The 13,257-nt window shown below is 38.4% G+C and overlaps 1 protein-coding gene across 1 annotated transcript in view; it reads right to left on the bottom strand.

Moving 5' to 3' along the window:
- Orp8 (Oxysterol-binding protein-related protein 8) overlaps positions 1-13,257 on the bottom strand; it is an 81,685-nt gene that overhangs the window by 42,855 nt on the left and 25,573 nt on the right. Inside the window, exons 9-11 of the mRNA XM_089641469.1 lie at positions 9,645-9,765; positions 7,470-7,564; positions 1,099-2,730 (exon numbers count right to left, since the gene is read on the bottom strand). Of these exons, the coding sequence (XP_089497595.1) occupies positions 1,099-2,730; positions 7,470-7,564; positions 9,645-9,765 (1,848 nt within the window). The remainder of the gene's footprint in view (positions 1-1,098; positions 2,731-7,469; positions 7,565-9,644; positions 9,766-13,257) is intronic.

Here is a 13,257-nt window from a genome sequence, read left to right as displayed (position 1 = left end):
CTTTTTATATTATAATACTGCTATCGTCACTATTTGTATCTGTTGTTTCACCTCCCGTAGAATCACTAGGAATCCAAACAACGTTCGAAATAATAGCACGTGACATAGTTTTTTTTAAAAATAATATAAAAAAATGGAAAAAAGTTATTTTTGAATGTATAAGAATGCACTCTCGTTACAAATTACGCGCGAGGTTAGCGTACGTCCACCCCCGCGGAGCACCAAAAACACACTGAAACTCGCTGCGCCGCAATTTTCGATACAAACGATCGCAGCGCTTTTGCGACGCGTAGCATTCTAACGGTTAAATTAAAGGTTTTCTATATGCATGTTTGGATCATTGGTGTGTTTAATGTTTTATATTTGTAAATAGTACAAAATAATTTGTTTTAAGTAATTATCATCAATTGCCAAAGTTGCTTCTAAAACCGTGAAGAATTTAAAACACGTATAAATAAAGTCACCAGGATTCATTATTGTCGCATTAGGACATTTCTCTGTTTCCGGATAAGATAAGATAACAAAAGGGACGATTTAGATAGCAGAGGATTGTACCGAAACACCAAAATCAGCTTCTTGAAGTGTACCTCAAGGATCTCATTTAGGTCCACTTTTATCTTTAGTAGGCCTTGTCGGAAACATTACTATGTCATATTTAGGGGCGCTGTATGGAGGGTTTCTTTGAATAAAAGAAGCAGTGAACTTCGGTCTTGAACAGACCCAAGCCGACAAATCATTTGACAACCGAGCTAAACACAAGAATAAGTCGAAGAAACGGTCTGTTAGTCAACCGTGTGCAAATGTTTGTACAATGTGATCTACGTTTGAAAGTTATAAAGCGCAGTGCCACCTCGGGAATTAGTCACTAACTGAACTCTGTACATCGGGCCCAAGAGCTCACGAGCGTCGGGAACCAGTGGGGCTATAGCATCCCCAAAGGTATGTTGTTAGGCTGAAGGTATCGGGGAGAGGAAGGAGATGTCGAGAAAGGATAAGGGGAAGTACGTGTCTATTCAGATCTGTGGTTCTGTCACAAGGACGATATTGAGAGTACTTCCACTTTGCATTAATCTTTCATTAAGAGAGTGTAATAAATACCTTTTTCTTTCACTATTTGTCCCGTGAAATACATGCCTTGTCGCGAAACTCGTTCGGAAGTCTGTCTCACAAGTCTTTGTTCAATTCCGGTGGACGGCAAGCAATCGTATCGTATCAGCGAAAAGCGTTCGGGTGTTGGATCTCGACTTATAGACGGATTGCTTGCGTTTCCAAAGCGCTCCCGCACAACCCTGTTATTGTGGTCCGTTACATTTTGACTGATGTGCGGCGCAGTTAGCATTCTGGGCTCTGCGCTACGTCGGCCGGACAAATGCAAATGTGGTTTTCTACGCTTTGACGAATCGTCCGTTGTTATGCTAATTTCATTGAGCGAACGAGGATCGAAACCGTCATTTTTGCTACGCGAAAACAACGAGTATCCTTTTGCGCTAGATTCGTTGTCTTTCGCCGCAATCTTGAAGACCGCAGACGGAGTGGAAGATCGCCTTTTCGGGAAAGCAGAAACTATCTTCAAAAGATTTTCTTCGAAGAAGTTGTGGTGGATATCAACTTGTTTGTCGGTGTTTTTTTCGGTTTCGGCCGGTGATAAAATAACAAAGAGTTTGTCATGCGGATCGGAAAATGATCGCTTTATCTTTTCTTTTTGTTCGGAGACGTTCTTCTCGGCGAATTGCGCAATCTTTTCGCGCATCACTTTTGGCTTCTTCTCCTTGAAAATTTTAGTTCTGAAGGAACCTGTGCCAAATGTGTTTTTCTTGAAAAAATCTAAGCCGAAAAGAGAATCGCGTTTCTTTTCGAGGACGTATTCAGATTCACGATTGGCGATACTTCTCACGGGTGTTTTCACAATTTTCGGAATAGAAGGCTTCTTGATGCGGTACTCGATTTCATCATTTTCGGAATCAAAGAGCGATGCAATATTCTTAGTGCGATATACGGCCTCGTCATCGTGCTGCGTGTCTGTGTACGATACAGCTTTATTGCGATATTCGATTTCATCATCGCGGCCAGTTCCCGATGAATTCTCATCGCGGAACATTGATTCATCAGCTTTACAAGGTGAATTTTTATGGGATACGGCTTCAACATTCCTCGTCATCTGCGGTGAATTCTTGTTGATGATCATCGCTCCATCGCTTTTACGAACTCTTTGCGAATGAGTCGAATCATTGAAAGTAACTTCATCGCCTCTCTGTTCCATTTGCAGTGAACTTTTAGCAACGAACATCGCCCCATCACTTTTACGAACTCTTTGCGAAAGTGCCGCATTGTGGAACGTAACCTCATCACTTTTCTGTCTTAATTGCGGTGAATTCTTGCCGATGAACATCTCTCCATCGCTTTTCCGATATCTCTGCGATGTGGCCGTATCATTGAACGTAACTTCATCGCTTCCCAAACTGTTGTAGACATTCTCCATCTCTCCAGACGATGACAGATCATCGCCGCTGATCTGATCCAAGAGATCATTTTCCAAATCGGAATCTCCGCAAAACTTCGACATGATGTGATTCCATCGCACGATGGCATTATTCAGATTGAACTCCGACGCTGTGGAATCTGCGCAGAAATCCGATGCAGAGATATCGCCCATATTAACGATGGTAGAAGCATTATCGCTTAGATTCAAATCGTTACATTGTTCTTTAATAACCGTCAATAACTTCACCACTAAGTAGTGTAACAAATGATATATTTTAAATAACACAAATAATCAATCAAAATTTATGATCAAGCGGTGAATTTGTATTATTTTATTAGCCACACAATGAGATGATTCCAAACCAAATGATAGGGAAAAAATCCACACAGCACAGTTGAGTACGAAAATATTTACAAAGCGTAGCAGTAAGGGGAAAATTTTGGACAAAAGGGAAAAGTAAGGAAAACAAAACAGATTATTAGTAAAACCACACAAAAAAATTAAAGATATTATATTATTTTTTAACTAAAATTTGATTCTGATATAATTATGGATTCATTTTATACCATTCCATCATTTTTTAAACATTGTCGCTGCAACAAACATCGTTATTGTGATGAAGGGAGGAACAATGCTGTTGCATGGAAACGATTGTTGCTGTAATAAACAACGTTATTGTTGCTGAAACGATTGTAGCTGCAACAAACATCGTTATTGTGGTGAAGGGAGGAACAATGCTGTTGAGTGGAAATGATTATTGCTGCAACAAACATCGTTATTGTGGTGAAGGGAGGAACAATGCTGTTGCATGGAAACGATTGTAGCTGCAACAAACATCGTTATTGTGGTGAAGGGAGGAACAATGCTGTTGCATGGAAACGATTGTAGCTACAACAAACATCGTTATTGTGGTGAAGAGAGGAACAATGCTGTTGCATGGAAATGATTGTTGCTGCAACAAACATCGTTATTGTGGTGAAGGGAGGAACAATGCTGTTGCATGGAAACGATTGTAGCTACAACAAACATCGTTATTGTGGTGAAGGGAGGAACAATGCTGTTGAGTGGAAATGATTATTGCTGCAACAAACATCGTTATTGTGATGAAGGGAGGAACAATGCTGTTGCATGGAAACGATTGTTGCTGCAACAAACATCGTTATTGTGGTGAAGGGAGGAACAATACTGTTGCATGGAAATGATTATTGCTGCAACAAACATCGTTATTGTGATGAAGGGAGGAACAATGCTGTTGCATGGAAACGATTGTTGCTGCAACAAACATCGTTATTGTGGTGAAGGGAGGAACAATGCTGTTGCATGGAAACGATTGTAGCCACAACAAACATCGTTATTGTGGTGAAGGGAGGAACAATGCTGTTGAGTGGAAATGATTATTGCTGCAACAAACATCGTTATTGTGATGAAGGGAGGAACAATGCTGTTGCATGGAAACGATTGTTGCTGCAACAAACATCGTTATTGTGGTGAAGGGAGGAACAATACTGTTGCATGGAAATGATTGTTGCTGCAACAAACATCGTTATTGTGATGAAGGGAGGAACAATACTGTTGCATGGAAATGATTGTTGCTGCAACAAACATCGTTATTGTGGTGAAGGGAGGAACAATGCTGTTGCATGGAAACGATTGTAGCTGCAACAAACATCGTTATTGTGGTGAAGGGAGGAACAATGCTGTTGCATGGAAACGATTGTAGCTGCAACAAACATCGTTATTGTGGTGAAGGGAGGAACAATGCTGTTGCATGGAAATGATTGTTGCGAGAAACAATGTTAATGTCAATTTTATGTAGCACGTTTTGTGATAATTTCATCTTAAAGGGAGCTAGTCATTGTTGTGAGAAACACAATTTTACAAGAAAAATATTACTGTTGTTAAAATGTCTTCGACAGTTACATTCCAATGGGGAGTACTGGCATCATGAAATTAGCACAACTTGTGTATTGAATTACGAAGTTAACTCAACTACTTCCACATCATGAGCCATGGGGCTTTGAAATATCCATCTAACAAAACAGTTATTATTATAATATGTAGGTACATTTACAATAAAAAACAATTTTTTAATTTTTCGGACGGAATGGATTAGGTGTATTATCGTTATTTGCGTTAAATAAAGTGCAATTTTAAATAAATTAAATTATTTCTTAAAAGGCGAAACATCTGTCACACAAAATTTAATTTTCAAAAGACTTTGTATTTAGTGACTAAACTCAAACAGCCAGGATTTATCATTCTTAAATTTTTATCTATCAAATATTTTTTTCTCCGACAATGTGGGATATGCAGTAAAACTTTCTTCAATTTGTTTCAGATTCGGCAGTTTCCGTCGTTAACCGAACGAACGCAGCTCTGACTAAGGTGACGTGGCGGTCGTTCGAGCTTACAACCACTATAAGCTATTACGCAATGTTATGAAGACACGCGACAGCGGTGAGGGGCACCGCGGTCGGGTTCTTAAGTTGGCTCGCGTCGAGAGGCTCGCCCGTCCGATCGGAACATTCGAGATATTTTTTATTATAACTCGACTACAGTTATTCGTTGGTTTCATTCGTGTAGACCAGAGGTTCCCAAAGTGGTCTATATGGACCCCCAGGGGTCGATATCGGCTTGCTGGGGGTCTATGTCAGCGAGAAAAAAATTTGGGGTCCACGAGATTCAAATGGGGGTACATACGAGCTGACCCCCATTTACCTCAAGTCAACATTTAGGAGTTCCGTAAATGACACAATAGACCTAACACAAATATAATAGACTGAGAAATTACGTATTTGATATTTGTATTGGTATAAGTTGTTAATTGCGGTATATAAATAGAGTCTATGTTCCTTTTCTCGTCAGAATTAATATATTGAAGCAAAAAATTGCACATTGGAAGCCGCGAATTTTCCTAGTTCCCCAACTTGTTTTTGAAAAACGTCCAGGATAATAATGACGTTCAACATTTAAATGTACTTCACACAGACTTCAAAACTAAGTTTGAGGACATTTTGACTGTGGAAATGGAATGTTGAAGAATAGGATATCCTATGACAAGAAGAACTTAAGGGGCAGTTCTGTAGGGTCAGCTACAGAAAGAAATTCCCGTTGCTTATCCTGCTTCATTTTCATTTGGTGTAATACCTCACAAGGGCGCCCCTGTCTGCACAATGTAAAGACAGAGGAACTATACCACCACCCGGTTGTAGGGCAGGCAAGGGAAGGGAATCTTTTTACGAAAAAAATAAATGATTATCACATGGGACGTTAATAGTCTTCGGACAAAAAAAATTGGCAAGTGGTCTACGGGGCAAAAAAGTTTGGGAACCTCTGGTGTAGACGATGATGTAAAATTTACCAATTTTTATCCAACTTTAAATCTGGCTGCCTGCAAATGCTCCAACGAAACCATTCTCGTTCATGTACCTCGAAAAATTAATTAATTATTTCCGTGACTCCAAAAAAACGTCCAAGAGGTGCGACCGGCAAACCAACTTTAAAAGGCTTACTAAATGACTTTACGCACCACAAAGTAGTTTCAACTGTGTGCTTAATGACGTAGTATTTGTTGTTTCGAGATCACAGGCTACAAGAGAAATATCGTCTTTGCAAACTTGACACCACAGGACACGGTAAGGCGAAGTTAGAACCATATTCAACTAAAAGGGCCTCGTAAAATCGATCAACTGTCAGATGCAAACAAAATGGCAATTGCAAAAAGGTTCACAGCGACGTTAGAACATTGTAAAATTAATGAAAGCTTTAAAATCTTGATGTTAGAACTTCGTCATATCTACGGAAATACAACTCTGAAAGTTATTTTGGCTGTAGAAATGAACGGAAGAAATGGTTTAGCATTCATAGATCATTTATAAAAAAATTATTTAGTTTCACAGTTAGAAATTGATAAAGTTACCCTATTTTACGGTACCTAATAATATTATAAGAAATGACAACCACAGGTGAACACATTTTTTCAACGATACAAATCTGTACTCAAGAAGCATACGGATTCCAATTCCCTAGTCCAAATGTGTACACAAAATGTACAGGAGCCGAAAAACTATGTTTTTTAGCGAATCTCTCTAAAATTACACAAACATTAACACATTGTAATCGGATCACGTATTAATACGTTTTTAGCAAATTAATGCTAGAGAGTGGATCACGTATTAATACGTTTTTAGCAAATTAATGCTAGAGAGCGGATCACGTATTAATACGTTTTTAGCAAATTAATGCTAGAGAGCGGATCACGTATTTATACGTGTTTGATAGATTGTTAGTGGAGCGCGGGTCACGTTAAAATACGGGTTCCAATATACTTGAGTTTTCGCTATATAGCGTCTGTAGGGTTGTAGCCATGCAATAATAATTTTTATTTTACATTATAAATAATTTTTGTGTATAATTTGTAAAATAAAGGATGTTATGTAAAAAAAATATTATTTTTTTCAAAACTTTCCTACTTTATGTGAAATTCTGCACTAGTTTAACGATGAAGAATACATTTCTAAATATAATAAAATAAATAATTTGCAAAAAGAATTATTGAAATCAAACAAATATTTTTGAAGTTATCGCAATTTTTCTAGAGGTCTACGTTAGCGCGAAATTACGCAATAAATCACCCGTTACCAGCATTAGTACGCGGCCGAAAACTGCCCGATCAAAATGTGTTAATAAAAATATAAATTAATTCTTTCAATTGTAGCTCAAAATTTGTTGATTTGCTAAAACAAACATAGTTTTGGGATCTCCTGAACATATCAGGTTTTGGAGTTGCATCTGTTTGCTTCTCGGGTACAGATATATATATATAGTGACTCCTAGGCCCCAGATAGGCTAGTGAAAAAGATGATATTATATTCAAGAAAGAATATCAACATTTTGACCTATTTCGTACTTTGTCAGTCCAGTCTGTTGTACCGGTATTCTATATTAATGGACGAGTGATGGGAGTGGGGGGGAGTATGTTAGTTACCTTGTTCGTTGAAATGTCGCTCCAGATCTTCGGGAGACCATTGTGTTTCGTGATTTGCAGTTGTGTCTACAACTTTCGAGTCGCCTGTACTGCTTCTGGAAGAAAAATAATTCAAATAAATAATTTAATTATGTCATAATGCGGAAAAGCGGCGTTATCGAAATAACGCTGTTTGGTGCAGATCCATTCAAATTCCAACTACGTTCACAGCCAAAGTCCTTTTAATATATCCAACTACATTCACAGCCAAAGTCCTTTTAATATATCCAACTACGTTCACAGCCAAAGTCCTTTTAATATATCCAACTACGTTCACAGCCAAAGTACTTTTAATGTATCCAACTACGTTCACAGCCAAAGTCCTTTAAATATATCCAACTATGTTCACAGCCAAAGTCCTTTAAATATATCCAACTACGTTCACAGCCAAAGTACTTTTAATATATCCAACTATGTTCACAGCCAAAGTCCTTTTAATCCCAAAGGCTAATTAATTCGCTTTTAGGAACAACTCACATAGGTCTCACTTTCATGGGGAGAAATATGATCAACACGGTGTTAGAAAGAGAAAACACCATGCTTTATATTCATATCTAGTAGTTAAATAGACAAATTAGAATATGCAACTTTACCAAATCTAAGTAATTTTAGTTGAAAAAACGTAAGCCATGTTTTTATCTTTTTATTGAAAATATTAAAATTTGAAAGACAGTTCAGAAATATTCCATTTATTTGGATTTAATTGCAAAGCGGAAGTACTCTGACAGAATATGCCAGAGCCCTGCGGAGTCAAAATCTCAAACACAGATGGCAGTACAAGGCGACGATCGGCTCTCAAACACAGATGGCAGTACAAGGCGACGATCGGCTCTCAAACACAGATGGCAGTACAAGGCGACGACTGGCTGTCAAACACTGTAGCAGTTCAATTTTCCCCCGCTACCGAGTTCCTAACAATTGTCAAGACCTATCACTTGTTGATGTGTCTCATGCTGTATGGCAACTTCTAGAGAGAGCTCCAGACAGAATTGCAGGAATTCCAACTTCAGTACTTTACGGGCACCCAGCTGAGAACGTCGTGACTACAGGGGAGATACGAGCGAGCACTCCAGTCGACAAATCTTACGTGCAGCGATGACGCCATCAGCTTGTAGAATTTTTACTCTGGTCATCGGATCGCACAGTTTTATAAATTTAACAACGCTATATGCGTAGTTTGGCGCCCTTCACACGATAATTCAGGTCAGATAATTTTATGTCATCACACCATTGTCACACTTCAATGTAATTTAAATTCTGTCTGTGCGCAAGATCTTCGATCTGACGCACACGCCCTGAGATATAATTAGTAATGTTTAATAGAGTTCTCTTGTTCTATAAGTTGTTGGAATAAATGTAATTTTGGACATCTCATCTCTTTTATTCTTACAAACTTAGCAAATTATCGATGTTAGCTCCTTACAGATTATTGCAATGGCGGACCCTCGTGGTCAAGCCGGGTATATTTTATAATGGACGATTATAATCGTACATGGCGCGCAGCGTGCCGTGTACCTTGTACAAGGTGGCTCTCAATACAAGTGGACCATTAGTTAATTGAAAGTGACATTTGAAGGGACACTATACCTTCCTATGGGAAGAGTAGTTGTACCTTTTACGGCGGCCCTACTTGATTGGCGGAAAAGGCATTGCATTTTATATCATTTCGGCTATTTTAGGGTTAAAGTTTTTTCTGGTGTTTAGGGTTGAACAACAGATGTTTTAACCCTGCAGAGCAGAAATATTTTATGATTACACCGGATTAAATGAAGGGTGATTTCAAAATAATGCTTCAAATCCGAGTTTCTTCATTTGTTTTACTTTCAAATAGTTTTAATTAGTTGGGTACTTTGATCTTCAGTAATAATTTATAAGAATTTGATTAAAAAAAAAAAAATCAACTTCTAACTCGATTTACTCGATAACGAAAGCTCAAATCAAAAAAAAATATACTACAAAATCGACTCCAAATGTGATGTAGATTCACCAGTTTCCCGCTTGTACTACGAGTTTCCGGACACCCTGTATAACCCAACTTCCCTGCGGAAGAATATTTTATTGAAAAGGACACTATACAAGGTGTTTTGCTTTTTGTTATGATTTGTGCCAAAATAAAAACAAATATGACAAACTGACCTCAGTAAGTTGTTGGAACACCGCAAAGCCAGCTCTAGTCCGTCTAGCCAGCACTTCCCGGCTGCCTGCGAGGGCGCTCTGAAGATGAGATGTGCGGTCGGCAAAGGCTGCACTACCGCGCCTGCAAATATACACGAGATAAAGATTTAATAGTTACTATCTAGCTGTAACCCATCATGCGTTGCTGCGGCTCAGTCTGTCTGTCTGTCTGTCCGATTGAGAAACAATAGCGTGTTTTGCTTTTACGTCCAACAGACGGCACAGGTCACAGGTGACATCTACATAATATAGGTATATGGTATATGACGTTGTCTGTTGGGATTCTAGTCACAAGAGTCCTAGAGCCTTTAAATGTTGCACCAAAATTAGTTTTAAAAATAATGTATAAGTAAAGTTTATTTAATGATGTCAGTAAGGCTGTTGTACATAATACAGGCTCTCTGTAAATGATGTCAGTAAGGCAGTTGTACATAATACAGGCTCTCTGTAAATGATGTCAGTAAGGCAGTTGTACATAATACAGGCTTTCTGTAAATGATGTCAGTAAGGCAGTTGTACATAATACAGGCTTTCTGTAAATGATGTCAGTAAGGCAGTTGTACATAATACAGGCTCTCTGTAAATGATGTCAGTAAGGCAGTTGTACATAATACAGGCTTTCTGTAAATGATGTCAGTAAGGCAGTTGTACATAATACAGGCTCTCTGTAAATGATGTCAGTAAGGCAGTTGTACATAATACAGGCTTTCTGTAAATGATGTCAGTAAGGCAGTTGTACATAATACAGGCTCTCTGTAAATGATGTCAGTAAGGCTGTTGTACATAATACAGGCTTACTGTAAATTATGTCAGTAAGGCAGTTGTACATAATACAGGCTTTCTGTAAATGATGTCAGTAAGGCAGTTGTACATAATACAGACTTACTGTAAATGATGTCAGTAAGGCAGTTGTACATAATACAGGCTCTCTGTAAATGATGTCAGTAAGGCAGTTGTACATAATACAGGCTTTCTGTAAATGATGTCAGTAAGGCAGTTGTACATAATACAGGCTTTCTGTAAATGATGTCAGTAAGGCAGTTGTACATAATACAGGCTCTCTGTAAATGATGTCAGTAAGGCTGTTGTACATAATACAGGCTTACTGTAAATTATGTCAGTAAGGCAGTTGTACATAATACAGGCTCTCTGTAAATGATGTCAGTAAGGCTGTTGTACATAATACAGGCTTACTGTAAATGATGTCAGTAAGGCAGTTGTACATAATACAGGCTCTCTGTAAATGATGTCAGTAAGGCAGTTGTACATAATACAGGCTTTCTGTAAATGATGTCAGTAAGGCAGTTGTACATAATACAGACTTACTGTAAATGATGTCAGTAAGGCAGTTGTACATAATACAGGCTCTCTGTAAATGATGTCAGTAAGGCAGTTGTACATAATACAGGCTTTCTGTAAATGATGTCAGTAAGGCAGTTGTACATAATACAGGCTTTCTGTAAATGATGTCAGTAAGGCAGTTGTACATAATACAGGCTCTCTGTAAATGATGTCAGTAAGGCTGTTGTACATAATACAGGCTTACTGTAAATTATGTCAGTAAGGCAGTTGTACATAATACAGGCTCTCTGTAAATGATGTCAGTAAGGCTGTTGTACATAATACAGGCTTACTGTAAATGATGTCAGTAAGGCAGTTGTACATAATACAGGCTCTCTGTAAATGATGTCAGTAAGGCTGTTGTACATAATACAGGCTTACTGTAAATGATGTCAGTAAGGCAGTTGTACATAATACAGGCTCTCTGTAAATGATGTCAGTAAGGCAGTTGTACATAATACAGGCTTTCTGTAAATGATGTCAGTAAGGCAGTTGTACATAATACAGACTTACTGTAAATGATGTCAGTAAGGCAGTTGTACATAATACAGGCTCTCTGTAAATGATGTCAGTAAGGCAGTTGTACATAATACAGGCTCTCTGTAAATGATGTCAGTAAGGCAGTTGTACATAATACAGGCTTTCTGTAAATGATGTCAGTAAGGCAGTTGTACATAATACAGGCTCTCTGTAAATGATGTCAGTAAGGCAGTTGTACATAATACAGGCTTTCTGTAAATGATGTCAGTAAGGCAGTTGTACATAATACAGGCTTTCTGTAAATGATGTCAGTAAGGCAGTTGTACATAATACAGGCTCTCTGTAAATGATGTCAGTAAGGCAGTTGTACATAATACAGGCTTTCTGTAAATGATGTCAGTAAGGCAGTTGTACATAATACAGGCTCTCTGTAAATGATGTCAGTAAGGCAGTTGTACATAATACAGGCTTTCTGTAAATGATGTCAGTAAGGCAGTTGTACATAATACAGGCTTTCTGTAAATGATGTCAGTAAGGCAGTTGTACATAATACAGGCTTTCTGTAAATGATGTCAGTAAGGCAGTTGTACATAATACAGGCTCTCTGTAAATGATGTCAGTAAGGCAGTTGTACATAATACAGGCTTTCTGTAAATGATGTCAGTAAGGCAGTTGTACATAATACAGGCTCTCTGTAAATGATGTCAGTAAGGCTGTTGTACATAATACAGGCTTACTGTAAATTATGTCAGTAAGGCAGTTGTACATAATACAGGCTTTCTGTAAATGATGTCAGTAAGGCAGTTGTACATAATACAGGCTCTCTGTAAATGATGTCAGTAAGGCAGTTGTACATAATACAGGCTTTCTGTAAATGATGTCAGTAAGGCAGTTGTACATAATACAGGCTTTCTGTAAATGATGTCAGTAAGGCAGTTGTACATAATACAGGCTCTCTGTAAATGATGTCAGTAAGGCAGTTGTACATAATACAGGCTTTCTGTAAATGATGTCAGTAAGGCAGTTGTACATAATACAGGCTCTCTGTAAATGATGTCAGTAAGGCTGTTGTACATAATACAGGCTTACTGTAAATTATGTCAGTAAGGCAGTTGTACATAATACAGGCTTTCTGTAAATGATGTCAGTAAGGCAGTTGTACATAATACAGACTTACTGTAAATGATGTCAGTAAGGCAGTTGTACATAATACAGGCTCTCTGTAAATGATGTCAGTAAGGCAGTTGTACATAATACAGGCTCTCTGTAAATGATGTCAGTAAGGCAGTTGTACATAATACAGGCTCTCTGTAAATGATGTCAGTAAGGCGTACGTAATGTTACGAAACACGGTCCACCCTATTACGCAATATACAATTCAAGCCATCCTAAATAGTAAGAGCTTCACAAATCCCCCGCTCACCTATACACTGGGAAGCAATCGGCCGCTTCGCCAGTTGAAATCAGACACCGGGCTAGCAAGGACGCAGCATTCGCGCCGAGATCACAAACAACGTATCTATTGTTTGGAAACGGTAATACTGGCGGTATCCTTAGACCATGGACCAGGACCGCTATAATCGGGTCCTGGGAGTCAACCTAGTATTGAATCCGCGTGTGTACCGACTCAACTCCACGCCCGTGCGACTTCCTGCATCATGACTTGACGTACTCGTAAGCTATCTTCAACCTAAAACCCCCCTTATTTTGTGTTCACTTAGTAAATTCAGTAGTACCATTCACCCAGTTTGTA

The sequence above is a fragment of the Hesperophylax consimilis genome, chromosome 17, assembly GCF_061612785.1.
Source record: "Hesperophylax consimilis isolate HC1 chromosome 17, BYU_Hcon_1.0, whole genome shotgun sequence".
Classification (NCBI taxonomy): domain Eukaryota; kingdom Metazoa; phylum Arthropoda; class Insecta; order Trichoptera; family Limnephilidae; genus Hesperophylax; species Hesperophylax consimilis.
The sequence above is the reverse complement of the archived record's forward strand: the minus strand, read 5'-3'. Positions and strand labels throughout refer to the sequence as shown.